This window comes from Carassius gibelio, chromosome A23 (assembly GCF_023724105.1).
Source record: "Carassius gibelio isolate Cgi1373 ecotype wild population from Czech Republic chromosome A23, carGib1.2-hapl.c, whole genome shotgun sequence".
NCBI classification, from domain to species: domain Eukaryota; kingdom Metazoa; phylum Chordata; class Actinopteri; order Cypriniformes; family Cyprinidae; genus Carassius; species Carassius gibelio.
Window position 1 is genome coordinate 21,051,135 of NC_068393.1, and position 27,755 is coordinate 21,078,889.

At 35.9% G+C, this 27,755-nt stretch overlaps 4 protein-coding genes and 1 long non-coding RNA gene across 6 annotated transcripts; 1 reads left to right on the plus strand and 4 right to left on the minus strand.

Moving 5' to 3' along the window:
• Window positions 1–1,006: 1,006 nt before the first annotated feature.
• On the minus strand, window positions 1,007–4,891 carry LOC127944942 (5-hydroxytryptamine receptor 6-like). Its single transcript, XM_052541387.1, has 3 exons — window positions 3,007–4,891; window positions 2,263–2,397; window positions 1,007–1,818 (listed from the first exon to the last, which is right to left on the minus strand). Exons 1-3 carry the CDS (start codon window positions 4,012–4,014, stop codon window positions 1,459–1,461), a joined length of 1,503 nt encoding a protein of 500 aa, XP_052397347.1. The 5' UTR covers window positions 4,015–4,891; the 3' UTR covers window positions 1,007–1,458.
• Window positions 4,892–5,037: 146 nt separating this feature from the next.
• LOC127944953 (MICOS complex subunit MIC10) lies at window positions 5,038–9,996 on the minus strand. Its single transcript, XM_052541400.1, has 4 exons — window positions 9,830–9,996; window positions 8,616–8,663; window positions 8,420–8,529; window positions 5,038–5,750 (listed from the first exon to the last, which is right to left on the minus strand). The coding sequence occupies exons 1-4, from the start codon at window positions 9,891–9,893 to the stop codon at window positions 5,742–5,744; spliced, it is 231 nt and encodes a 76-aa protein (XP_052397360.1). The 5' UTR covers window positions 9,894–9,996; the 3' UTR covers window positions 5,038–5,741.
• Window positions 9,997–9,998: 2 nt separating this feature from the next.
• On the plus strand, window positions 9,999–14,469 carry LOC127944954 (uncharacterized). Its single transcript, XR_008150481.1, has 6 exons — window positions 9,999–10,702; window positions 10,795–10,863; window positions 11,213–11,284; window positions 12,064–12,091; window positions 12,308–12,404; window positions 13,432–14,469. It is a non-coding gene; the product is annotated as an uncharacterized LOC127944954 (long non-coding RNA).
• Window positions 14,470–16,242: 1,773 nt separating this feature from the next.
• Window positions 16,243–19,958, minus strand: LOC127944948 (suppressor of IKBKE 1-like). Of its 2 annotated transcripts, none has more exons than XM_052541396.1 (5): window positions 19,620–19,958; window positions 18,646–18,751; window positions 18,424–18,566; window positions 16,967–17,080; window positions 16,243–16,887 (listed from the first exon to the last, which is right to left on the minus strand). In XM_052541396.1, exons 1-5 carry the CDS (start codon window positions 19,749–19,751, stop codon window positions 16,768–16,770), a joined length of 615 nt encoding a protein of 204 aa, XP_052397356.1. In that variant the 5' UTR covers window positions 19,752–19,958; the 3' UTR covers window positions 16,243–16,767. The 2 variants fall into 2 exon arrangements, with proteins under 2 accessions (XP_052397356.1, XP_052397355.1); XM_052541395.1 differs by having other exon boundaries at window positions 19,596–19,958.
• On the minus strand, window positions 19,812–27,460 carry LOC127944344 (iodotyrosine deiodinase-like). The gene is made up of 4 exons (XM_052540222.1): window positions 27,127–27,460; window positions 25,033–25,132; window positions 24,403–24,559; window positions 19,812–19,823 (listed from the first exon to the last, which is right to left on the minus strand). Exons 1-4 carry the CDS (start codon window positions 27,458–27,460, stop codon window positions 19,812–19,814), a joined length of 603 nt encoding a protein of 200 aa, XP_052396182.1.
• Window positions 27,461–27,755: the final 295 nt, after the last annotated feature.

Here is a 27,755-nt window from a genome sequence, read left to right on the forward strand (position 1 = left end):
GTTATTTGTGGATTTAATCTCTAATTAATATAGATTTTTTTTAAGCGCTGCTCAATAAAATTTGTGATAAGCTGCTATGTAAAAAACTGTCAGTATTTTGTATCGACCATTTCCCCCTTCATTAGAAGTGGTTTGCTTTTTAATGAAGATGTGAATTATAGTTCCAAAGACAACCCACTTGACATTGTGTGAGGTTTTAGTGAGATTTCTTTCGCTCTCGTCTGCTTTATCCATCTGTTGTTTTGGTTGTTATGGTAATGAATGAAAAAGGGTGCATGTGGAGTCTGTTCTAAATGTACAGTCTCTGTGGTCTGCCTTGAGGAGTGATGCAGCCTTCCAGTTTAGAACTTGACCATTCCATTATCACTTATCCCATTGATTGATTTTTAGCATGGTATTTAAAAAGAAAATTTCATAAAGTCACACATCTTCCCATCCACAGTATTGTAGTGTTGTCACGGTACCAAAATTTCAGTATTCGGTACCGATACCAGTGAAAATCCACGGTTCTCGGTACCAATTTCGGTACCAAAGCAAAAACCAAAAATATGCTAATAAAAAAAAACCTGCACTTTTTATAACTAAAAATAAAACCAATGCCAATCTTTATACTTATTTACAAATGTGTTTAAAGTTTTTCTACAAGTAATATAATTATGAAAAACAGTAAACAAGTTTCAACCAAATTTAATTTGTCTTTTAATTAATGAAATTTAAACATTAAATTTTTTGGTAAATAAAGGGGATTTGCTATTAAAATTAAAAATTGTGTGATTTATTTTATTTATTTTTATTTTTATTGTTTTTCAACAGTAGTAGCAGTATCACATACATTCTACTAAATAATAGTAATATTTCTAGCACAATGCCTTTATGTAAAAATTAACTTTTATTTTGACGCACTACTTTTATTTTGACACTGGTTTTACTCAAAAGAAACGGTAAAATGCTTGTGAAGTGTCTCAGAACAGTTCTGGTGATGTTATTTATGTATTGATGTCCTTAATGAGATGGCAGATGCTGAAATTACTTTATTATTAGCGTCCCGCGCTTCAGTCTGTGTAGTAAACAAATCCGCACGTCTCTGCCATTCATTCATTCACACAGAGACGCGCAGAACATGCAGGATTCATATTTCAATAACTTAACTTTTATGGCTTAACCTTTATAGATAGTGGTCCATATGGAGATTTGATTAATTTATGCTAACTTTGACAAATTCCGTGACTGTCCATATTAAAATGTAAGATTCATTTTCATGTCTGGATTTTGAGATTCCGTCCGCGTTTTCTGCTTCGCGGAAGTCATCGTGCTGTATGCGCCAAGAACCAGGGTTTTACCGGGTCCTCGGTACCACCGGTACTTAAAGAAACCTGGTACCGTGACATTTAAATTTTTTTAGTACCGACTTTGACAACACTAGTATATTGCGCTTCTTTTGTTGTCTCAGTTGGCATATCAGTCGTCTACTGTATCGACCTGGTTGGGCAGCAGCAGAGGCAGGTCAATCCCAGCATGTTCTGCATCGAGAAGGTTAACAGCGTCTGTAGCCGTCGCCGGTAGTTGAGGCGGGTCGGACACAAGGGAGGGGGGTTCAGTGGGTAGTTGTGGCTCCCCTGAGTTGCGTAGAGAAAGGGAAAGTGGCAACGATGGCCTACGAGGGGCTTGAGATGAAGAACAGCAGGGTAGAAGCCGTGCCAAAGCCCTCTTGAAATCCCTCATGAACATTGGGTATATAATTGGGTTCATGGTGCTGTTACAGTAGCCCAGCCAGGTGATGGCATCGAAGAAGGAAGGTGGTACGCACTCACACACCGCCTAAATGTACAAAAGAAAAGGTCTTAGATCACAAAATCAATACATTATGTAGCTGAGACTCAAAATCAAAGAAGTGGAAAAGGTCAAAGATGTCTGGTTCGTCGGAAGAGGATGCCAGGGATGAAGAAAGGGAAATTAGGAGATAGGGATGCTATTCACACACCATATTGTGTGTGAAGGAGGGCTAGAGACAGGCTTGCCCAGAAGCAAATTGAGGGACACAGATGGGGGGATGGGATTGTTGAAAGCTCGAGAGCAGGATAAAGAATAATTGCACAACAAAATAGGAATCTTTGTCTTTGTCAGTTTATCATTAAATAATTAATTTGCCACCCATCCCCTTTTTTGTTACATGCTTGTTAAGGTCAAGGTAAGGTTCAATATGAGTGAGTTTTGCAGTCAACATGAATAAGGATGCTTCTTATGTTTGTTTTGTGGATTTACCTGTGCCATGTTGGTGATAAAAAAGGGAAGCCAGGCACTGAAGAAGAGACCCAGGAGTACTCCAAGGGTAAGACTGGCTTTCAGAGCTCTCTTCCTCTGCCTGTGTGCCAGTCTGCGCTCACTGTTCACCGACAACTGAGAGAAAGAAAAGAATATATTCATAGAGATTTCACAGTGATTCGCCCGCTGAGAGATGGGTAGTAATGTTACCTTGGCCTTGGGTAATTATTTATGTCTTTCCCTCTCTCAGATGAAAGCTCTTGAAAGTGAGTGCCTCACAAGGTCTGAATAGTTCTATAGTTCCCATTTCGCCCTTCCTCATCTTCAAATGCCTTTATTGGCACTCCGACACCCTCATTTTGTCACTCATTACTTTCTGTTCCAGTCCTTCAAATTGAATTTTCCTTTTCCGCTACATATTTCAGCTTTCTTTTTGTGTTTAAGATGCAGGGAATTCTCTACACATTCTACACATGCTGTGTGAGTGTGTCAGTGATCACACAGCCTTCACTTTAATAGGCAGTGGGTGCACGAATGAACAGTAGGCCAATACAGTTGAAGAATGCATGCACTCCCAAGTTTCTTAGTTTGTCGGGAGTTCTCAGCAAGTTTTAAGATATAAGTTTTACAAATACACAAAGCAATACATTCACCAGAAATTGAATCTTATAACTCTATTCTAAGACTTTTACTTGAAGAATTGAATTCCTATCCCACTGTTTTCTCCGATTCAGAAATTCTCACCAGAGCTTGCCGCAACACGGGTGGCTCCTGATGGCTGTAGTCATCTCCATCCTGGATGGCATGACCAGGAGAAAGAGGATGAGATGGTTCGCCTGGTGAATGATGTGGGTAAGTAGGATGCATAAGAGCCTCCACTTGTCGTGCTTGTCTTCTGGCCGCCAACAGGATCCGGCAGTAAGTAAAACATATGGCTGTAGAAGGCAAGAAGAAGGTCAGAAAGGTCGCCACGAGGGCAAAAGGGAGAGTCACTCGCAGGCGGCACTGCATGGACAGCATCCCTGACGTGGTAAGGTGGAAATACGAAGAGGGGTAGAGGAAACTCAACTGCGAGACTGTGGCATTGGCGGTATAATTCTCGGAAAGGTCTTGTGTGCGACCAAGACTGTGCCAGTCCATCTTGATTGGCAGAAAGGACGTGAGGGCTGCCAACCCCCAAGCCCCACCTACCAAAAGCAAGGCACGAGGCGGAGTCATGTGCTGTTTGTATCGCAACGGAGAGATGATGAGGAGGTAGCGGTCCAGACTGATAACACACAAGTTGAGAATGGAGGCACTACAGCACATCACGTCGAAGCAAAGCCAGACGGGGCAGAATCCGGGCGCCAGCACCCAGGTCCCACACAGCACGTTGAGCATAGCAGGGGGCATCACGACCAAAGCCACCATCAAGTCTGACAGGAAGAGGGACACTAGGAAGCAATTGGAGGTGCAGCGCAGCGACCGATGTGCGAACACCAAGGCAATCAACAAAATGTTCCCACAAGCTGTCACCAGAATTATGAGGGACAGCATGACTGCGAGAAGCCAGGGACCGCTGCCACTAATGCTCCAGCCATCACCGATAGTACCACTGTCATTGAAGCTCCTGGGAACATTCCTGGCATCCACAACTGATGCTGTCTCTACTCGAGGGATAGGTGAGCTCATCATCGGAGAGTTGAATAGGACTGTGTGCGCTTCCTGTGGTCTCGATGAAGCGAACACACATCCAGTGTTTTTCAAGTGCATTGAGAGAGTGATGCTGAATGTGAAACAGTTGATCTGCGGGTCACCTCACTGAAATCTGATGCAGACCACCTCAGGTGGTGCGAAAAAGATCAAGATGTCCTGTTTAGAGTAATCCTTTCCATCTTTCCCCTGGCAAGGTTGGTGATTTCACTCCCTCTCTGTTCCTCAGTCACACGAGTGCAAGTATATTCAGCTGCCATCCCTCCATTTGTTAACGTGAGATGAGCAAAGCAATAAAATGACACATGTCGTTGTCAATAGTCTGGCTTCGTCAACGCTTAGCACCAGTATGAGCAATTCTGTGCCTGTCAGAGTATTTCAAAGCTACGTGTCATGATGACACTCTTTGGGGGAGGGCAACTGAGAGGTGGGCTTCGGTACAAGAGAGTGTGAGAGAAAGAAAGGGAGTGTCACAAGAGCAAGACCACTGTATAGATATTTTTAGACGAGTGAATTAAAAAACAAACTTATCTTGGTCCATTTCTCTCGGTTTGCTTTTTTAAATGCATATTTATGAGCTCAGTGTTCTTTATTCAGTAATTGTGTAACTGTAATTGAGTAAAAAGAAGCGGACAAATACACTAGAGGTAACTGTGTTGGCGGCTTTGCTGTTCCCTGCGCCCTCCTAATCCCCATATCGTCCACTTCAGGGTGTCTGTGGGATCCACACTCTGCTGCTGGGCATAAAGCATGTCTGAGTATGGCGACTTTATGCACATTCACAGCCAATTGTCATTCAGGGTTAATTAAGTCAAGTAATTAACATCTAAAAAAAGGCTTATGTAAATGTGAGATATGACAAAAAAAATTTTTATAAGATTGCTACCAAATGATTCAAATGTAATTTAACAAGACATTTCGTGTGTGCGTGAACACTTTTTCTTCTGTGCTTCACCGTGACTTTGATATTAGGTACCTCTACCAAATTTTTTTTTTTTTTTATGTTGATTGTCAAAACACAGACTACAATACAGGTTATACAACGATAATAGTGATCACATTAGAACTGAGAGGAAAAAAGGGTTTTGAAATGAAAGTTTATTCCAAGATGGAAAAAGCTGAAAAGATCTTCCTAAACGGTTGTACAGTTGTGTATACATCTGACAAAAGCAAAATATGATAGTTTTATAATCATTACAGCCAACATGCCTGCATTAATTCCCTGAAGCCTTAGTTCTGAACAAGGTCATGCATGAGAACTTATTTTGATATGTACTTTTACCTTTACGTAAAAACCAACATTACAATAGTGCAATCATAAGCATGCCAGATGAAAAAAAAAAAAAAGATATGCTTGTAATTTCACTATTGGAGACTGTCACGATGCCAACACTGCCCTGGACACAATGCAGGTTTGTGCAAATGTTTTGCATTGAGCAAAGTGCACTAGTTTAGCATGGTTGCCAAATATCACCTTGGCCTGTGTCAGAAGCTAGATGACAGCGTGGGATGCTATCTCTGGGGTTATAATAGAAGACTATGATTTTTGGAATGCATGTTACTGTAGGGACATTTTTTTTTTATAAAGTTTAAAAAAATAAATCACATTCAAATCATCCTTAGCAAACTTAAAAGCTCATTTTTTTTTATATTTTATTAAATAAACAGACTGTCCTGTACAAGAAGATGGATGTTATGGAGAAAGAAAGACAACCAGTCTGTTGTGTCAGGCTTTGAATACTGTATGAAAAGCAAGGCAGATGACAGAATCCATAACTGATGTGACTCTACTGCTCCTGAAAGAGACAAGAGAAAACAGGTCAGGATTTGAAATAGGGATGTCAACGATTAATCGATGATCGATTAATTGTCGATAAGAGATGCAATCGATTAAGGCTATCGATGGTCGGTTAACCGATTCAATGTTGGGCTGCGTGCGGCTCATGCGCACTCAACACGTGCGAGCGGCTGTGAGTGACGGTGACGATATATAAAAGCATCATCATTCATTCACAATGTACAAATTAAGCTTTTAATGTGATTTAAACTTTAAAGTACATTAAAATAGAAACAACATAAAAGTTCTTCAACATTAAATGCAATAGAAATGTAGTTACTAATCATTTCATCAGATAACTGTTTTATATCGTGCGCTTTGCAGGGCTGCGGGACACAGTGACAGGACAGGTAGTCTATTCATTCCTAAAACTTGTTAATTCATTCCTACGAATTATTAATGTGGCAATTGTCCATGTTTCATTAATTTTGTTCCCTAAATAACCCATGATTTAAGTGAAATAAGGGAACAAATTAATAAATCGAACAAATTCTTAATTCATGAAATCTTTAATTTCCCTTCCCATGTTTACCACAGTAAGAGATGCGAAAACAGTTATTAAAAGCGAAAGATAATAAAATAAACCTGGGAAATTAGAGGGTTAGACTATGAAGATTTAGGAAAAGAAACAATGCCTAAATATACTGAATTTGTGGAAATTCGTGACCAACCGGCAAACCAGAACAAAGCCGCGTAAATAAAGACTATGGGGTCCAAAAGCATGGTCGCGATCTAACATTTTCCAGTTAACCTATTAGTCCTCTAATAAACAAAGCTTTTATACCACACTTGTCATAATCAGATCTTATCATTTCTAAATAAATAATTGCTGGATTCAAAACAGCGATTAATAGGCGCTGTGACCGACACATTCCTGGAGCATTCACTGCTGTCACTAAACGGTGACGCCGAGCATCGTTCACAAGTTTCTGCATGGACCTGACTAGGGCACAGGTTCTAAGCCCTGGGACAAAATGGGTGCTTTAAGGAAAATTTATAGCCTACTAAGTAATAGGCCCAAAATAAAAATAACAATTTGTTTTCATGTTTTTTTTTTTTTTTAAATCGGCTATGCGGAATATATCCGACTTAAATAGGCTAATTAAGATTAACGGATTTAAAACAGAAGTGTGGGCGCGTTTTTGCTCATATGAAGAGGATCATCTTTTCCGTCTATATGCGAATGCGTGTTAAGTACAAGCCTAGTTTACATTATAAATAATAGTTTAAAATTCAAATACATTGCGAATATGGAAACATTTCGATTTGTGCCGAATGAGACATGAGCAATAACCTCCAAATAAATCTAGCCAAAGCCGCGCTCGCTCATCCTCGTCTGCACGCATGCACTGTCACGATCTAATGCGCTGTATGCCGGATTTTTAAAAATCTGACATTTTCTAGGACAGAATCCAGCAGGATCAAATTAATGTGAGCAACTGTGTTTTGGTGCAGCAGCGCCGATGTAGTTCACTTAATGTGCAGCGCAGTCACACGCGCTCCACATTTCGGATAATTTTATACAATAATGTCAGTTGAAAACATTGCAATTGTGCTTTAAAATACAACAACGAGCACCACAAAACCATTTAAAGAGGCGCGTTCAGCGTTCTCCGTGCGGGATTGGAAACTGTCTACAAAGTAAAATGACCTCAAAAGTATGGCGCAATCTATTCATTTTATCAAATGATCATAATCGCATCTATTCATTTTATAATCCTGCTACTAGCATTTTATTCAGACTAAAACCTCTTTAATTCAAGTGAGAAAGCGTTTTGTGTGTGTGTGTGGCTTTTGCACATCCTGTCATACCGCTGACTGCGTGCCTGCAATAGACGCATTTTGCAGTATTATGGTTAACGATTAATCGATTAATTGATCGTTAATTTAAACGACGATCGATCATGGAAATAATCGAAATTTGACATCCCTAATTTGAAACCTTTCAAATGATCTTTAAATGCCTTCAGTCAGAGAGTTTCCATGCATATAACCTTGTGTTAAAAGACACAAACCAATCAAATCTAATTTATATGGAAAAGCATGAATATGTCAATTTAAAAAACATTGGAATAACTAAATATAATTGAATATATAGATGAGCAAAAGCACATATTATATTATTTTATTTCAGCTTTTTGCAAAGGCCAATTTTCTTTTTCTTTATAATTGTAGTAAATTAACTCAAATGTAATAGCTATATAGGCACGCACGCACACACACACAATGTATTATTAATAATCAATCTAACAAGAATTATTGAATATTATATAATTGAATAGTCAAAACATCAGAACTGTACACATGTATTCAAACAAAATTAAGACGATTATTAAAAATATAAAAACTTTAAGATAAAAACAGAACAGAAAATATAAAAAGCTAATTCAAACAATAACAAAAACTTGAATAGTATCTTATTGACAACAGATTTTTGAATATACATTTTATAAATTATTCATTAAAAATGTATAAAATATTTTCATCCATTAACATTTAGGATAATTCTATGCATGTTTTTATAAATGAGCCCAAGCTCTCTAATGCAAACAAATATTTCAAGCACACAGACAAACTGCTTAGTGAGATTTGTTCAAGACGACACGTGAAATCCATAAAAACACAAACCTTAGCAACTTTACTCTGCAGTACATAATGTGACCTCAAGTCATTCTGGCAGTTAGAATAAGCCATGCCAAGACCCAGTCCTGTCCCAAACACAATGGGCCACGTCCGGCCTGCACAAACACATTTTCACATTAGCACAGATGAGGACTCATTCTAATAAATCTGGTTTAGACTAGGTATAATGTAATATACTTACGCTTGAAGAAAACAACAGAGAACACAATTCCTAGACCCAGACCGGTACCTATTAGACAAAAACATTATATTACAAAATTACCCAGCATGCCCATATTGTATCTGGCTAAAACTACTTTGATTACATGTTTAGGCAATATATTATTCCCCCAATAGCAATACATTATTCATCTTTTACTGATTCTCCCTCATTCTTTTTTTATTTTTCCCTTTCTAAAATAGCCTGCTGCTTATATAGACATTTAGATCATAAATTCAGACTAAGATCAGCCAGACATCATTTAACCACTGAGTTATAAAAATAATTTCAGTTTTAAGAAGTGTTTCGACATTGCATCAACTACTGATGAGCACATTAACTGCTATTTGAATTATCACTCAGTAGGTTATTTAAATTCTTATTCACATGTAATTTAGGGATTTCCAAACTTTTTTTTTTTTAATATGAACCTCTTTCATCTAATTTACTTGACAAACCCCTGAGATTTAAATATATATATATATATATATATATATATTTATAACTATGTATCACATTTGCATGTTACCGGTTCGCTGACGTTGATTAAATGTCACATGAAATGCAGGTAAACAATATTAATTGTTTTTACTTTGTGTTTTATATTGATGTTAATTTTAAAATGACTTATTTGTAATTTTATAAATCTTTAGCTTTTCATTAAACTCAAACAGGGAAACCTTGATGTAATATAATATTTAATGCACACTCTTTGTATATTTATATTAATATGGTTCAAGATTATATTTTAATCATCAAGTTAGTCTTATTATAGTACCTAAAATATAGTACCATAAAACGTTACTAGCTATAATTTGTCATGAAATTTGGAAGCAGTAATGGATTATCATTTGTAAGTAATCTACTCAGCTCTGAGAGTAGAAAAACAGTCCAAAAAACATAGATTTAAGAAATTACTTAATACTAAGACTTGCATAGATGAGTCATAGACGGTCCTAGGAGTAACTATAATTCACCTGACCTTTTTAATAGAACACACAATAATACCATAGTTCTCAAAGCCTTAAGAGCTTCTTTAAAAACACAATGGTATTTACAGTCGTCTATGTAGAGAGTTCACTAGGTTTAGCGCCGAACCCAGCGTGTGTGCGTCTTATCAGTGACCCGAGTGTCCTACACGTACGTGACTACGCGCCCTTAATCAAAGCTGATTATTACATCTAATGCATTCTTACCGAATTTAACAGCGCAGTCTGCGAGGCAGCGGTCCCACTTTTGCCCGAGCTCTTTCTCAGACATGATGTCAGCGGACGGCGGCGGTGAAACGGATGACTTTGGCTTGAAGGCTGTAGCGCAACTGTCATACTTTCCTTCTCCGGCAGTGGAGGAGTGTGTACGCGCTGCATAATAGCGCCATCTGCTGGACAGGCGGAGAAATAACGCTAGTGATCAACGCACGGATACAAAATACGTTTCAATTTTTTTTTTTTTGTGGGGGTTGGTTTATTTAAATAGCACTACTAAAGAAACCGGGTTGCCCACAGCGCTTTAAATAAAAACGATCGCACACATATTTACAAATGTACAATAAATATACAGGTAACCCACCCAGCACCAGACGTCATTTGGACGTCGTTTTCTGGTCTAAATCAAGTCGGCCCGTCATGGCCATCTTTTAGACCAAAAAGCGACGTTGAAAATTGGTCTTCATTTGGTCCGTCGGATTTGGTCCAAATTAAGCCCAAAAAGCGACGTTGAAAATTGGTCTTCGTTTGGTCCGTCGGATTTGGTCCAAATTAAGCCCAAAAAGCGACATTTAACGTCTTTTTTTTTTTTTTTTTTAATTTAGCCCAAAAATAGATGTAAATGGGCTTTAGTCCAAATTTAGCAGAAAAAAAAACTTTTATTTCGCACCACAAAGCCATTAACATAAACTAGTGAAGAAATTAGACATCATGTCTGATCGCACTGTTAAATATATTTAAATATATTTTGAAAACACTTGATGGTCACGCGCTGTACTGGAGTCACCATGGAAACGGGGCTCAGCTCAACCGTCAAGCAGCTGAACAGACGCTGTCTCTCATGGTTGTTTTCACTAATTTCAGGTAAGTTTAATCCCTAAATTACACAAATGTTACATAAAAGTGTCCCTGAAACTTTCTTTCATGTAAATGACACGCTTTCGTTGAAAATGTAGTTTATAGAAATGGTCAGTGTCTTCATGAAAAGTCCGTTAGCATCTCAACTGTAATGCTAACTACAAGAGGTAACTTTATGTGCATTTTTCACAATATATTTCGCCTACATCAGCATGAATCTGTAATTTTCTTATATATGTGTGTGTTTATATAATATTTTCATAATGTGTGTGTGTGTGTGTGTTTGTTTGCATGTTAGTTATTTTGATGTCCACACTGTAAGAGTATTAATCGATTAGTAAACCTAAAACTTTAAATTCTGTTATTATTCTTTTAATTTTTTTGTATAATCTGTAAATTAATTTTCTTTTCTGCATTTCACCTCTGCTATAGTTTATTTATAATAAACATGGCATTGTATAATAAATATTGTTGGCTTAGACAGATTGACAGAATGACAGATTGTTTATGTTCTAGATTCTTCCATGCTGATGGCCGTGCCTGTATCCAGCTGAAGAACATTTTTAGACATTATGAAACATATAACTAGTAAGTAATACCTCAGACATACACTATTATTCAAACGTTTAAGGGTCAGATTTATCATGTATTTACATTTACATTTATTCATTTAGCAGACTCTTTTATCCAAAGCGACTTACAGATTAAGACAGTGGAAGCAATCAAAAACAAGAGCAATGATATATAAGCAATGTTATAGTGCTATAACAAGTCTCAGTTAGCTTAACACGGTACACATAGCATGGGATTTTAAATAATATAATAAATAAAGAGAAAACAGAATTAAAAAAAAAGAGTAGAACAAGCTAGTTAGAGGTCTTTACTCGTACACACACACATACACACAATTGCATAATAAATGTAAAGAAAATATAATACAAAAAGATTAGAAAGGTAGTTAGATTTTTTTTAAGAATAGAATTAGAATAGTGAGTATTAAAGTTAGAGGATCAAATAAAGGTGGAAGAGAAATAGAAAATATTATTTAAAAATGTATTTAAAATAAATCTTTTATGCTCACCACTGCTGCATTTATTTGATTAAAATACAGTAAAATAGTAATATTTGAAATTACTAGGGGTGTCCTTGACTAAGGTTTTTCATAGTTGAATCAGAATTTTTGAATCTTGCCGATATTCGACTGATAGTCTAATCATATGTTTGGGGGCAGAATACATTGAGTCAAGTCTGACATTCGACAGTCATAATTACTGATCTTAACACACTGGTAAAATGTGTTATGAACACCTCGCAGATATAAACGGGGTAAATAATAGTTAATCATTGATGGATCTTTTCTATTTCAGAGACTGAAAATCATTGATAAACCACAAGGTAATTGTGAATAAACTTATTGCAAGAGGAATAATAAGAAGAAAAGAAAATGCATGTGTGATTTAATATTGCTTCTTATTTTTCAATGTTGAAACTTCTTTCTTCTCATCTTTGTGCATTTTCAGATGTTGTGCATATTTATGGATCAAATTATTTAACGTTGTTTAACTTTTTAACATTATAATATTGGTTGTCTTCTCTTTTTTCATAATTAAGCTCCAACCCCAGTTAAGCAGACCTGAGCAGCCGATCAAGGATCAGCAGAAACTCTGCAGAACGGTGCTCCTCCAGCCCAGGACTGGACACCAGTGTTGTAAGTCATTCTGTCTCTTTATAGTGAATGTTCAGAACATATTGCAGGAGATCTCAACATTGTCTCACAAGGTCCTTTTACATGCAGAGTTTTGCACCAACCTAGTGCAGTGCACCTGAACACATTAATCAAGGTCTTCAGTTTTGCTAACTATAAGTCACAGACAGGTGAGTGTGATCAGGTGTGGACGTAAACACTGGGTGTGTTTCACTCAGGTCCGTTGCTCAGTACTCAGTGGTGAAGGGCTGCCTCAATCACTATTTTCATTTTACGGTGCACTGATAATTCGCTATAAGAAAACACGTAATAGATTTTAAAACACAAACCAATAATATATTTCAGCATAAACATATCACTAGACAGGTAATGTCTAATCTAGTAAACATTTCCAATTAATTTATTAATTAAATCTTGCACATACATGTAATAAAGTATTCATCATAATGTGCTGTAAATAGCATTAAAGTAAGATATCAGTTTTATTGTTGTGCATTAATGTCAGTAGTGATGTTGTACAATGAGGACAGAGATAGTCACCAGTGTATAGTGAGCCACAGTGCTTACCAGTACCTACATTTGTGTACACAATATATTCACAACTTGGCAAACTGTGAAGCTGATTGAGACGTAAACTCTGCATGACAGTGGACCTTAATCCAAGCATATGTCTCTGTACTAAAGTAATGGGAGTTACCAGATCAGGGTGTTTTTAGACCATGATACCTGATTGGCTGACATCATAGTGACGGTAGGTTTAGGGTGGGGTTTAGGTAAGGGGGATCATTTTGATTGCATGATTTAGAAACACCCAGCAGTTTGAAAACACCCACAAAGTCATAAACGCCCACTTTTACTCTGCAGAGACCTAAGTCTCACCTTAATGGCCAGAGCTGACAACCCCTGACATACTGATTAGTTAATAATCCCTCATAAAGAATGAGTACACTTTAATTTGTACATTTTGGACAAACATTGTTTTTTTTATTATTAATTTACATTTTAGTTACGGTTTTCTTTCTCACTTTAGATGCTGCAGAAAAAAGAGCGAGGCTAAAGCATTCAAAGTGGAAACATCTGCCGTGGCTCATTAATCCAGAATTGGGATGGAGGAAGGAGCAGAAGAAGCAGAAGATCAGAGATCAGGCAGAGATCTACTGGTGCCCCTGTGGGAACCCCATTTACCTAATGTGTTAGTTTAACCAAAGATTTTCCTCACTCACCTTTATGTTGTTCCAAACCAGACTTTTGTTCATCCTTGAAACATAAATGCGGAACTTTTTAATGAAATCTGAGATTATTTTCTTTATATAAAATAACACATTCACACAAGCACCATGATGCATCAGTGTTGCATTGGCGTGAGAGCTGGCGCTTTTGGTGCTTTTGTGAAAATCCATTGGGGAGTCATAATTTCTGAATAGATTATTTTTGCTGTTGTTATTGTTTGTTTGTTTTTTTTTGTACACAAGGCATCTGTTAAAAAAATATCTTAATTTGTGTTCTGCACAAAAGGGTGTTATGGGTTTGGGGCAACATGAGGGTAAGTAATTAATGACAGAATTAAAATTTTTGGTTGTTCTAATGTGGTTATAATTGGTCATAGTTTATTTGTCTTGAAAAAATATATTTATACAGAAACATGGATTAATTTGATAAGTTTATAGTAAAGCCTTTTAAATTGATAAAAAAAAAAATCTAAATAAATACTACTCTTTTGCAAGGTCTATTAAAAAAATATGGACAAATGTAATGGTTTCCACAAAATATTTGGCAGCACAACGGTTTTAAACTGATAATAATCAGAAATGTTTCTTGAGCAGCAAATCAGTATATTATAATGATTTCTGAAGATCATGTAATACTGAAGACTGAAGTAATTGTGTTAAAAATTTCAGTTTACAGGCATAAATTACATTCTACAATGCATCCACATAGAAAACAATTATTTCTGTAGTTATATTTCACAATATTACAGTTTTTACGGTCTGTTTAATCAAAAGAAGCTTAAGATGTGATCAAGATTTTACATGAAAGATGTAATGTGTCAATAAATGTGTCAATATACTGTGAATTGTCTTATTTTCACTAATTAGGAATATGACAAATAATTCATGGTTGTAATTAGGTCTGGAAAAGACGTCTTTTCACCGTTCACTATTCAACCACATTTAAACGTAATTTGGACGTCTATTTATAGACGTCTTTTTGACGACATGAAAAAGACGTCGTTTCACCTTTCACTTTTCAACTAAATTTTAACGTTGTTTAGACGACTGCCAATGACGTCTTTTCGACGTCTTTTCAACGAGTTTTTGCTGGGTGGGAAGGCAGTATTATGGACAATTAACATTTAAAATACTAAGTGTACTATGAACATACTCTACAGATGGATTATGTAAAAGTGTATGTAGTTTCTGCTTATAGTGTGCATACAGATTTACAGAATCCATCTGTATAGCATGTTCATAGTACACCTATCTGTATATCATGCTAATAGACTATGTTTGACAGGTGCAATATTTGAAAATCGAAAATTATTAATTTATTTTTTAAATTACATTTATATCTGAATATATGTCAGAGCGGGAACATTTGAATCAGTTCGGGTCAGTTCAAAGTGGGTTCGCGAATCATTTGAGTCAGTTTGGGAGTTCGGAGCAGGATCGCGAATCATTTGAGTCAGTTTGGGGATCGCATCATTTGAATCAGTTCGGGAGTTCGTAGCGGGATAGCGAATCATTTGAGTCAGTTTGGGAGTTCGGAGCAGGATCGCGAATCATTTGAGTCAGTTTGGGGATCGCAAATCATTTGAATCAGTTCGGGAGTTCGGAGCGAATTCGCGGATCATTTGAATCAATTAGAGAGTTCATAGCGGGTTCGCGAATCATTTGAGTCAGTTTGGGAATTCGGAGCGGGATCGCGAATCATTTGAATCAGTTCGGGAGTTCGGAGCGGGATCGCGAATCATTTGAGTCAGTGCGGGAGTTCGGAGCGGGTTTGCAAATCATTTGAGTCAGTTTGGGGATCGCAAATCATTTGAATCAGTTCGGGAGTTCGGAGCGGGATCGCAAATCATTGAGTCAGTTCGGGAGTTCGGAGCGGGATCGCAAATCATTTGAGTCAGTTCGGGAGTTCGGAGCGGGATCACGAATCATTTGAATCAATTTATTTTACATTTGTAACATATTGTAGATCTGCATATTCCGTACTTACTGCTTATGGCACTTGTGGTAAGATGCTAACTGCATTTCGTTGCCTTACCTTACATGTGCAATGACAATAAAGTTGAATCTAATCTAATCTAAAATATTTAGCAATCAAACAAATACATATACTACTGTATAAATAAACTGTACCAACTCCAAAATAAGCTTTTAGTAGATTTAATGGAATTTTGCATCGTTCAATACTACACTGAAATCCAAGCATATTAATTATAGCTTTCTAACCAACGCTGAAAAATGTTTTAATAGTATTTTTTAAATGTAAACATAACTTTAATATAATGATAATTTCAAGTATCACAAAAGATATAAATACTGTAAGTAATTTTAATAGTAATTTAATAGTAAGGGTAAAATATAATTACTGGAAAGTTTCATTAAACATTAATTATAGATTAATAATCAGACAATTAAAGTATTACAAATTATATAAAAAATGATATCCCTTTAGTTTATTTTACATGTAAATAGAATATTAATACATATTTATTGAAATAAAATGTCACACTGTATGATGGATTCTAGGTTTCAGAATTTTTTTTTACATTTAATATCATGCTTTAAAATATATCACATAAATATCAACCTGCAGATAAAACATAAAACTTATCACATTTAAACATGAATAACTGTATTTTATTTTACATATTGTGTTATACAAAATAACAACTGCAGTACATATGATTGCTTTCCTGAGATGAAAATTAGTTAACAGGCCTGTAATAATCGGTTTTCACAAATATACATTGTACTCCAAACACAATTTAATCATGTGAGCTAAAAATACCTATAATCCTGCTTAGGCTAAATCAAAAAGACAAAATTCTAATTTTAAAAAACGTTTTATTTTTTTGGAAAATGCAAACAAAAAATACAGCCAGGACTGATCTATAATCCAAATTTATCTTAAGTTATTAAGCATCTATTATTAAAATAAAAACTAAAGAGGTGATGCATCTTTACTGAACAAAAACATTACCATCATTAATAACTCACATCAGAAAGTGCATCATCAGGCAGGAGGAAGTTAAACCCCGCCGGGACAGTCCAAATCAACACTAGAGATCCCGATACAGATACTGATGTCAGTGGACGCCAGGTCACCCGACATAGAAAATCGAAAGTAACATTTTCCTCTATTAGGGCTCTTGTTTCTTAGGGCTCTGAGCTGCCGTCTCAGCAGGGTTTGTCTCCTCTCTCTGTGGCTTCACAGAGATGTTGCTGATGGACAGCAGTCCCCTGAGCTCCTTGTTTTCAATCTGCATCAACAATAAGATGTGTTACATGAACATACAAAAACAGATATTCTAAGCCGATGTATTAAAATAAAGCCATTACTTCAAGCTGTGCCAATTGCTCTTTCACAGAGCAGAAGCGCTGGTCATCCACCTGCACAGCTCGACGCATTACTTGACCCATTTCACAGATCCGCTCCAACTGGGTTTGAACCTCCTGGAATAAAGGCTTATTTTAGGTTTCATCCTGCCTGGTTTCAGAATAACTTAAAGAAACTGATGCAAACTTTTAAAGGAACAGGTAGAGTTAACATGTAGAGTTTCGTTCTTCATCGGAACAGACTTTGGTCAATTTAGCATCATATTGCTTGCTCACTAATGGATGCTCTGCAGTGAATGGGTGCCGTCAGAATGAGAGTCCAAACAGCTGATAAAACCATCACAATAATCCACAAGTAATCCACATCACTCCAGTCCACCAGTTAATGTATTGTGAAGTGAAAATCTTGAGTGTTGCTGCTATCTAAAATACGAGGCCTCTATCCAAAATATTTCTTTCTTCAGTTAAAAAGTCATCTTGTCTGAATCAGGAGAGAAATATGCACAGATCAAGCACCAGGCCAAAACCGTTTTAACCTGTTAAATGTCACCCCGTCCCGTATACGGGACACCTACGTTGACTATACTATATTACAATCAAATCTAATCTAATCTTGACAAACTATATATCGTTGGAAAGGTCTAAGACTCCCAAATATATATTATACCAATATTTTTTGTTAAAAATTATGTAGGAAAAGTAATAGATGAATTTATGACAAGAGTGCACACTCAAAAATCTACATTACAAAAGGAGCTTTGACCTTTGTTTAAAAATAATACTTCCTCGTTGCCTTTTTCTCTATCACATTTTAGGAATCATCAGAAGTTATATATCACTTGAAAACATAAAATCTCAAAATTCATCCTTTAAAACCCATTTTAAAATCAGACATTGCATTACCATGTAAATGGCACATCAAAATCATGTTACAAAATGTTTTCAGTCATGAATTATAAAAATTTAGGTTTGTATCATGCACATTCAAGTCTATCTTCAAAAACGTGAGTGACAGTTAACAGGTTAAACAAAAATGTGAGTGAATTTTGATGTGAGAGGACAACAAAGGATGCACTTTTTCACTGGAGGAAGCGTTATTATGGATTATGAATTAATTTGCCAGAAGCGACAATTTGAAGTTAAAACACCGTAATGATGGATTTGTTTCTTACAAACACTCAAGATTTTCACAATATATTAACTGATGGACTGGAGAGGTGTGGATTATTTGTGGATTGTGTTTTTTTAATCAACTGTTTAGACTCTCATTCTGATGGCACCCATTCACTGCAGAGGATCCACTGGTGAGCAAGCGATGGAATGCTACATTTCTCCAAACCTGTTCTGATGAAGAAACAAACTCATCTACATCCTTGATGGCCTGAGAGTGAGTACATTTACAACAAATCCTCATTTCTGGATGAACTATTTTATTAAGAAAGCAAAGGTCTAGCTGGCACCTTAGCTTGATCCTTGTGAAGGCTAAGCACAGGTTTGGCATCAATCTCTTTCTTTTCCATCATCAGCTGAAGCATCTGTTTTCGGTATCGGCCCATGATCAGCTCTAAGGCGTACTGGTGCTCCTCCAGAGAGATGCACAGCTCTGTGAACAGCACAAAGAGTCGAATCAGGGATTCATTCTACAAATGCGAGACACTTTGAAGAAACTCACACCGCCTTGCCTCTGTTCTCCTGCTGGAGGTCTTTGATTTGGGTGTTCTCCTGGGTCAGCAGGACGTGAGGTTTGTATCTGGACAGCTCCTGATACTCTGTGCTTTCCTCCATGTTCTACATACAGGAAAAACAGAAATTCATAATGGGTGATAACTGGTTATTCTTCATTAGTCATCAGACGCATCACATAGAACTTAAACAACTAAACTGACAAATAATTTGATTATCAATTAATTCAGGCTGCACGTTATGTGTCTATCTATATATGTTTTTATGGGATTAATAATAATTGATAACAAATTTGATTATCAATTAATAATAATAAAAAAACAAAAATCACACACACATACACACACAATAAGAACATAAGTCTAGTTCTCCAAAAATTAGATCAAAATTACGTGAGTTTGTTAAAAACAAGAAAGATAGATTGTAGTCAATGGAGTAAGAAAAATAATCTGTTGAAAGATGTTTTGTCACTAAATGTATCTTAATTTGGGAATATGTATATATTTGTAACGTTACTGGATATGTAAATACATACAGTATATATTTTGAAAATATTTACATGTATGTACATTTATATATTTATATTATTATATTTTATATTATACATAAATATATTTAATATATAAACAAACAAACAAAAAAAAAAAATATATATATATATACATAATAAATATACACTATACACTCATATATTATGTTAACAAACAAAAAAATATTTTGGATGTGATTAATTGCGATTAATTATTTGACAGCACTTTATTCTAGTAATATTTCGACTTTATTCTCGTAGTATTTCGAGTTCATTCTCGTAGTGTTACGACTTTATTCTGGAAACACTTCGACTTCATTCACTTCAATTTTAGAATTTTTTTTTTTTTTCAACGCGGCACTAAAACGCCGTCGTACTTAAGAGGTCATATGTGTGCTCTGTAGGGTGTTCATATCATGCCTTGTCAGGGAGAGTGATTCCAACCTCCTTCATGCTGTGGATCTTGTGGTTGAGGACGCTCGACTGCTCGATGAGAGTCTCTGCGGCCGTGTCGTGCTCCTTCAGCCGCTCCAGCAGCGTTCGCGCGTCGCCCAGCACCTTCTCTATCGAACACATCTCCACCTTCACCTCCACAAACACACTCAAACTACAGCGCTGCTCTCAGCGAGCCTGATGCTAACAGTCCAACTAGAAGATGTTGAGATATATTACATATCTACTTTCTTATATCAATCACAAAAGGCAAACATAGTAAGAAAGTCGATTAAAGAAAGCTGTCAAGTGAAGTAACTTCCTGTGCTAGACAACGTCAAATGCGTCAACTGTTTTGTACGTAACGTTACAGGAAAGATGTTTTCAAAATAAAAGCCTGAAAGAAAATAAATAAATAAATCATTAAAAGTACCCGAATTATTATGAATATTATTTTTATTATTATTCTGCAAATAGCTTAGAAATTTGTCTTTGTATAATAAAATGGGAAAGAATAAATTATTTTAACATCTAACAAAGGATACGCTTCGCCTTGATTTGCAAAAAATAAAAGCACCGTTTGGGTAAAAAAAAGTATTCAAATTATTTATAATAAAATTATAATAATAAAATTGATAAAAATATATCTATCGTCTATACAGACCTTCCAACACTAGCACTCTCTATTCTTTTTAATGCTTTTATTATAAAACACTTGACCCTCAAACACTAGCATCTAGAACTCTCTATTCTATTGTTTTATTTTTATTTATTATAAAAATACCCTCTAACACTAGCGTTATTTACTCATTTTATATTCTATTTACTTGTTTTCTTTTTATCTATTATAAAAAATGGACCCTCTAACACTCTAGCGTTCCCTATTCTTTTTCTATTCAGTCTACTTTTTTTCTAATTTAATATATATTACAAATTACAGAACGAGGTGTTTACACTTCTGTTGAACTATCCTACAATTAGCTTAGCTTATGTCTCTGCATACTAAGATGGGATGGAATAAAGTATTTCAACATCTAACAAATGACACACTTTTTCACATTTAACTATATATGCTTTGTCACAGTAATAAACCCATGGTGGACTGTAATTTAGAGATGATTATTGAAAAATTATCTTCGCCATACAGATTGCATTATCTTGCAATAACCGTAAAATAAACTTTTGGTCTGTACTGTGTGTGTGTGTGTATGTGTGTGTGTGTGTGTGTGTGTGTGTATATATATGTTTCTCTAAATTGATTCTGAATAATTCAGATTGCTTTCATTTATTTATTTAAAAAAATGTTGTGTATGTTGTCCATTGTTGATAGTTTTCATACTTAAGCTGTGAAAGGAACATTTTTAAGGGCTCAACACAGCTTTTATGATGCAGAAGCCACTTTAGTTTTTGATTCTGAATATATTATTCAGGTGTTTTGTTATTTATTTCAGAAATCCTTGCATTATTACAATATTCAGTTTGTGCTGGTCTGCTTCAATCAAAATAATGTTTAAAAATTACTTTCTGTTTTACTTTGTGTGACCATAACGCATAAAAGCGAATTAATGGCAACATTAAAGAAAGGTCTTTAAAAAAGTAACTAAAAGATGCTTTTAACAGTAATGCATTACTTTTTGGTGTAAGTAATCAATAAAGTAATTTAGTTACTTTTTGAATTAAATAATTAGTAACTGTAAAGTAATTAGCACAACACTGGTGATGTCATAACGTTCACCTTGCAGATTGAAAATGTTTCTTTTTTGAGACCCCAGGAGCCCAAATTCAGAATCATTTTAGTCATTTCGGAGTTCGGAGCGGGATCGCGAATCATTTGAGTCAGTTCGGGAGTTTGGAGCGGGATCGCGAATCATTTGAGTCAGTTCGGGAGTTTGGAGCGGGATCGCGAATCATTTGAGTCAGTTCGGGATTTCGGAGCGGGTTCGCAAATCATTTGAGTCAGTTTGGGGACCGCGAATCATTTGAATCAGTTCGGCAGTTCGGAGCGGGTTCGCGAATCGTTTGTGTCAGTTTGGGAGTTCGGAGCGTGAATCGTTTGAGTCAGTTCGGGAGTTCGCAGCTGGTTCGCGAATCATTTGAGTCAGTTTGGAAGTTTGGAGCAGGTTGGAGAATCATTTTAGTCAGTTTGTGGTTCGCGAATCATTTAAGTCAGTTCGGGAGTTCGTAGTGGGTTCGCGAATCATTTGAATCAGTTCGGGAGTTCGGAGCCTGAATCATTTGAGTCAGTTCCATTTGACAGTAACTAATACTGTAACACATTACTTTTTAAATAAATTAACTTACCGTTACCATTATGCAATGTCCGTTACTTTTTTAAAATAAATTAATTTTGATTGAAGTGCAGCCTAACCTGTTTGCAGCAGCGACGCATTGTAGGATTGGTGGATGCCATAGACAGTAAAAGAAATGGACACAGCGACCCCATTGGAACTCAACTGAGACAATTGAAGCCCATTTTTAGCATTTTTTAGCACTTCCGTTTCTGACGCGCAGACTCAAACGAAGCTTGAGGACATCAGCGACCTGTCTGACAGATGTAAATGTTCTAGTAGCTGTGCGTGCAAACTGTCATCGTTAATCTTGCAGAGACGGCGAGCTTGAGCGGGGAGTTCTTTGTCTTGAGTGAGCAGGAGTAAGTATTCTGATTTATTATTTTGTATAGTATTTTAAAATGTAACGCCAGTACGCCATATTAAGTTAATTGCCTGCGAGCTTCTCCACCTGTCTGTACGGTAATGCGACAGAGAGTCCCGTGGTTATGACGCAATCGTTAGCCTATTTTTTACAAAAACTGTTTCTACGGGGCCATAATGTAACATAGAAGGTAATGGAGCCCTTTATACATTGTCGTGTATGTTTAGAAATAAATAATGGACAAATGGAGTCTTTAAATGCCTCAGAAGTAAAGTTATTCGCTGTCAAAGTGACGCCAAAATGAATGGGAGTCAATGGGAATGCTAACGCAAGTGAAGTTCTGCTACAATATGGCAGCCCCCAGCCGACTTCAACTTCCGGTCGACTTCCTTGGGGCCTGGTGGATGCCAACCACTGTAAACACAAAGACGCACTGTGGGCGTGTTTCCGTTTATTCAAGTTATGTGTGGCAGTCATGGCGAGTCAAGGTGAGAGCAACACGAGTTTCTCAAAGTGGAAATGTGCTCATTATTTCACTTTAGTTGAGCATAAAGACAAAAACCTTTTAGTCAAATGTAAGCTGTGTCTTTCTGGTTTGAATGTCCTATCCTAGCCCACGAATTTCCAATCCGTGCACTCAGATTTTGTAAACCGTAGCCTCGGTTTTTGAATCAGTGATCTGTACCCACGAATTCATAATCTGCGTGCACACTTTCGCAATCGGAATGGGTCTACAGCAAAGTGTCTTAAGTGATTCTCTGTATGTTTTTCTCATACAGGTGAAACTGTTAAAAACATGCAGCCTGTCTCTACTGTGGAGTCGCCGGCTTTCAGTCAGCTCCTTGGCATGATAACATAGATTTCATTTTTAAACAGCTAAACAGCATATATATATATATATATATATATATATATATATATATATATATATATATATATATATATATATATATATATATATATATATATATATATATATACACCTTCTCATTCAAAGAGTTTTCTTTATTTTCATGAATATGAAAATTGTAGATCCACACTGAAGGCATCAAACTATGAATTAACACGTGGAATTATATATGGAATTATATACATAACAAAAAAAGTGTGAAACAACTGAAAATATGTCATATTGTAGGTTCTTCAAAGTAGCCACCTTTTGCTTTGATTACTGCTTTGCACACTCTTGGCATTCTCTTGATGAGCTTCAAGAGGTAGTCACCTGAAATGGTCTTCCAATAGTCTTGAAGGAGTTCCCCGAGAGATGTTTAGCACTTGTTGGCCCTTTTGCCTTCTGTCTGCGATCCAGCTCACCCCTAAACCATCTGGATTGGGTTCAGGTCCGGTGACTGTGGAGGCCAGGTCATCTGGCGCAGCACCCCATCACTCTCCTTCTTGCTCAAATAGCCCTTGATGCTGTGATGATGTGTGTGTATGTATATGTATGTTTTTCGAAATTGATTCTGAATATTTCAGATTGCTTTCATTTAGTTATTTCAAAATGTTTTGTGTATGTTGTCCATTGTTGATAGTTTTCATACTTAAGCTGTGAAAGGAACATTTTTAAGGGCTCAACACAGCTTTTATGATGCAGAAGCAACTTTAGTTTTTGATTCTGAATATATTATTCAGGTGTTTTGTTATTTATTTCAGAAATCCTTGTGATACAATATTCAGTTTGTGCTGGTCTGCCTCAATCAAAATAATGTTTAAAAATTACTTTCTGTTTTACTTTGTGTTTGTATAGACCATAACGCATAAAAGAGAATTAATGGGAACATTAAAGAAAGGTCTTTAAAAAAGTAACTTAAAAGTTACTTTTAACAGAAATGCATTACTTTTTGGTGTAAGTGATCAACAAAGTAATTGAGTTACTTTTTGAATTAAGTAACTAGTAACTGTACTATTTCTTAGTAACTAGCACAACACTGATAATATATGAATCGTACATTAAAGAAATCATGCAAACAGTTCAGAGGAGTCATCGTCACGTTACCAGCCCCATATTCGAACACACACAAAAAGAGAACAGAGAGAAAAGAGAACAATGGAATGTTACACATTTAAACCAAAGATCCACTTTTTTAAAAATCTAATGTTTGATTTGGGTGTTTGTGTAATTTGCTTTTTGTGTGTATCTGACCTGCAGAGCAGCCAACAGAATGCCACAGGAAATGGACACACTGAGTTCATTGTAATAGTGAGTCTTTTTCTTGCCGTTGGGCAGAATTCCACATGTCTCCTTAAACACTAGAATCAGATACAGAGCCACATCTAAACACTCCTTCACCCAGTTTGTCCTGTGAAAGACACCTTTACTTGTTTGTTATTTAGTAAATTAGAAAGTCATGAAATTCTTGAAATAAAATTAGCTATAGTAGAACAAACACACAAGGGGGCTCTAGTAACACAGCTATTAAAACATAGTGTAATTATTATAATAATTATCAAATATAATATCTAAATTTATCTGTAGATCCTACCAAAAATCCCTATATAATAATAATAATTATTATTAATACTATTATGTGACCTCTTAACTGTTTGAAACAATCTCAACCATGGTTAAAAAAAAAAATAACCACAAGGGGGCACTAATGTCATAGCTAAGTTTTAGTCAACACATTTTTATTATGTCTGTAATTGTTATATTCAATTTATTAATGCATAATAATTAAATTATATTAACACATAACACTAGTACATATTAATAGTACAGTAATAATACAACTAATACATTTTTTTATTTTTATTTTTTCTCTTTGAAACGCACCTCAGTTTCTTCAGGTCATGGAGCCACTTGTCTCCCATCCTTTGCATGTAGTTGATCTCCTCCTCCTCCTCAATGATCTCTCTGATCTTGTGTTTGACATCTGCATGAAAAAACTAATTCATCTACATTTTGGATGGCCTGAGGGTGAGTAAATATTTAATTTTTGACTTAAATATATATATATATTTATATATATATATATATATATATATATATATATATATATATATATATATATATATATATATATATATACTCTCTACTCTCTGTCTTTTGTTTTTAATATGTTTGAATATGTAATCTAATGGAAGAACATTGTCATATATGCAGAATATGATTGTATATATGCAATAATGAAACAAAATATTAACAATATATAAACAACGCATATGAACATACATTAAAGCGCTATTTTAAAAGTGTAATAGAGCATGTTGCAACCTTTGCATTCGGTTCAAAACTCTTTCCCAGCATAGAGTTCTTACCTTCTTTGAGATCTCAAACTTTAAGATCTCTTAAAAAGTTCTGCATCACACTTGACATGGTGCCCTCTTCAAAGACATCTTCACATAAATGCTGTTGTGTGGAGGTCACAGTTGCTTTCCACTCTTGTGCTGCTGACTCCAACCATCCAGACATTTTTTCAAATCCAAATAATTTTACTGATCATGTGCTTTACTGTTTTGCATACTGGAGTACTTTTGTATAGTTTATTAGTTTTGGTTGTGTGTGTGTGTACATATATATATATATATATATATATATGAGATGAGATGAACATGAGAACGAGACTTCATGAGAACATGAGATGACTTATGGTGGGTTTTGCAAATAAAATATTTTTGCAAACACTATTTAATAATGAAAACATTAAAATTAGAAAACATGTAGGCCTTTAGACTTGCCAGTGCATTCAAAAGTAAAGGATAAAGTCAAATTCCTGTCACTTACTCCTTAATATTACTAGTTTATGATGTGATCTAGTCAGTGCTTTAAGTGACCCAAAAGAGGTGCTGGTACTCTATTAAAGCCAAAAAAAAAAAAAAAAAAAAAAAAAATATATATATATATATATATATATATATATATATATATATATATATATATATATATATATATATATATATTCTGTGTTTTCTTTTTTTTTTTGATGACTCCCCTCATCCCCTGAGGTAACAACAACTATATTGAAGGCCTTTTATATACAGCAGTCAACAGGCAACCTTAATAATAAATCATTTTATTAGTTTGTGGATTTGCTTGAGCTAGAAAGAACTACTGAACATAAATAAAATGTGCAAAAGGATTTTGAAAAAATACCCTTAGAAAGAGCTACTGCATTACTGAATTCAAACTTCCAAACTGACTCAAATGATTCGCGAACCAGCTCTGAACTCCCTAACTGACTCAAATGAATCACGCTCCGAACTCCCGAACTGATTCAAATAATTCGCGATCCCCAAACTGACTCAAATGATTCGCGAATCCGTTTTGAACTCCCGAAATGACTCAAATGATTCGCGATCCCACTCCGAACTCCCGAACTGATTCAAATGATTCGCGATCCACAAACTGACTCAAATGATTCGCGAACCCGCTTTGAACTCCCGAACTGAGTCAAATGATTCGCGAACCCTATACGAACTCTCGAATTGATTCAAATGATCCGCGAAGCCGCTCCAAACTCCTGAATTGATTCAAATGATTTGCGATCCCCAAACTGACTCAATGATTCGTGAACCCCTCCGAAACCCCAAAATGACTCAAATGATTCGCGAACCCGCTCCGAACTCCCGAACTGACTCAAATGATTCGCGAACCCGCTCCGAACTCCCAAATTGGTTCAAATGATTCACGCTCCATACTCCGAAAGGAGGAATTAGGAAGCGTGCATTGTGAAGGGCGCTCTGAAAAGTGGCAGTGAAGGAAAAGGATTAAAACCGCTATTAAAACAGATGTCCAAATGAACGTACCAGTACGCTAAAAGCACGTTCTGGGCTCACGGAGAGGTGGCGGTATGCTCAAGAGCTATATTTGGAAGTGGCGGTACTGAGTACCACTGCGTACCGGCCCACTTAAAGCACTGGATCTAGTGATGGAGAGTACCGTTGTGTTTACTGTTGATTTCTGTATCATCCTGCGGATGCTTGTCCATCAATTGTCTGGCTTTCTGATCTGAACTCTCCTGCTTCGATATAGTCTCTCTTCTCTGGGAGCTTTTAAAGAGAAACCCGATAATCACACACAAAACCACCACGGAAACCGGAGTGACAGACAAAGACACCGCCGTGATGAACGAGTGAAGTCTGAGCAAGGAGTTTGACTCAAGTTCACTCAGCAGGAATGGATTCACTTTCTTTATTAAACAGCTCCCAGGGAACTTATACACACTAGTGCACGATTTGATTATCACACAGCAGTCATTCATATGATATATCTGTGATATTTATAATAGCCTAAGTATAAACTTAGTTTAGAGTTATGGTATTTTAATATTCATTTTTTCATATTAATTCAATAATAAATGTAAAAATAATTTAAAATTTTGTTGTTATTATTACTCAGTAATAACATTGAAATGCATTAACGGTGGGAATTTGACTCGTTTTATATGTCTTTGCAACATGTAACTGTTTTTATGAATCATTTATTTAATCGATTCATTCAAAGACGTTTATTCAGTTAATTTTTAAGGTTTTGTATATATTGTATATGCTTTTTAA

Excerpts from the sequence above, each read along its gene's own strand:
- LOC127944948 (XM_052541395.1), bottom strand. The coding sequence starts at position 19,751 with ATGTGTTCGATAGAGAAGGTGCTGGGCGACGCGCGAACGCTGCTGGAG. Across the intron at positions 18,752-19,595 it reads GAATCACTCTCCCTGACAAG|AACATGGAGGAAAGCACAGA; the intron begins GCATGATATGAA and ends TCCTGTATGTAG. Across the intron at positions 18,567-18,645 it reads CCTCCAGCAGGAGAACAGAG|AGCTGTGCATCTCTCTGGAG; the intron begins GCAAGGCGGTGT and ends TGCTGTTCACAG.
- LOC127944953 (XM_052541400.1), bottom strand. The coding sequence starts at position 9,893 with ATGTCTGAGAAAGAGCTCGGGCAAAAGTGGGACCGCTGCCTCGCAGAC. Across the intron at positions 8,664-9,829 it reads AGACTGCGCTGTTAAATTCG|GTACCGGTCTGGGTCTAGGA; the intron begins GTAAGAATGCAT and ends TTTGTCTAATAG. Across the intron at positions 8,530-8,615 it reads CTCTGTTGTTTTCTTCAAGC|GCCGGACGTGGCCCATTGTG; the intron begins GTAAGTATATTA and ends GTGTTTGTGCAG.
- LOC127944942 (XM_052541387.1), bottom strand. The coding sequence starts at position 4,014 with ATGCACTTGAAAAACACTGGATGTGTGTTCGCTTCATCGAGACCACAG. Across the intron at positions 2,398-3,006 it reads CCGTGTTGCGGCAAGCTCTG|TTGTCGGTGAACAGTGAGCG; the intron begins GTGAGAATTTCT and ends TCTTTCTCTCAG. Across the intron at positions 1,819-2,262 it reads TTATCACCAACATGGCACAG|GCGGTGTGTGAGTGCGTACC; the intron begins GTAAATCCACAA and ends TTGTACATTTAG.
- LOC127944344 (XM_052540222.1), bottom strand. The coding sequence starts at position 27,460 with ATGAATGACTGCTGTGTGATAATCAAATCGTGCACTAGTGTGTATAAG. Across the intron at positions 25,133-27,126 it reads ACACAACGGTACTCTCCATC|ATGTCAAACACAAGATCAGA; the intron begins ACTAGATCCAGT and ends TTTTTCATGCAG. Across the intron at positions 24,560-25,032 it reads CATGACCTGAAGAAACTGAG|GACAAACTGGGTGAAGGAGT; the intron begins GTGCGTTTCAAA and ends TGTCTTTCACAG.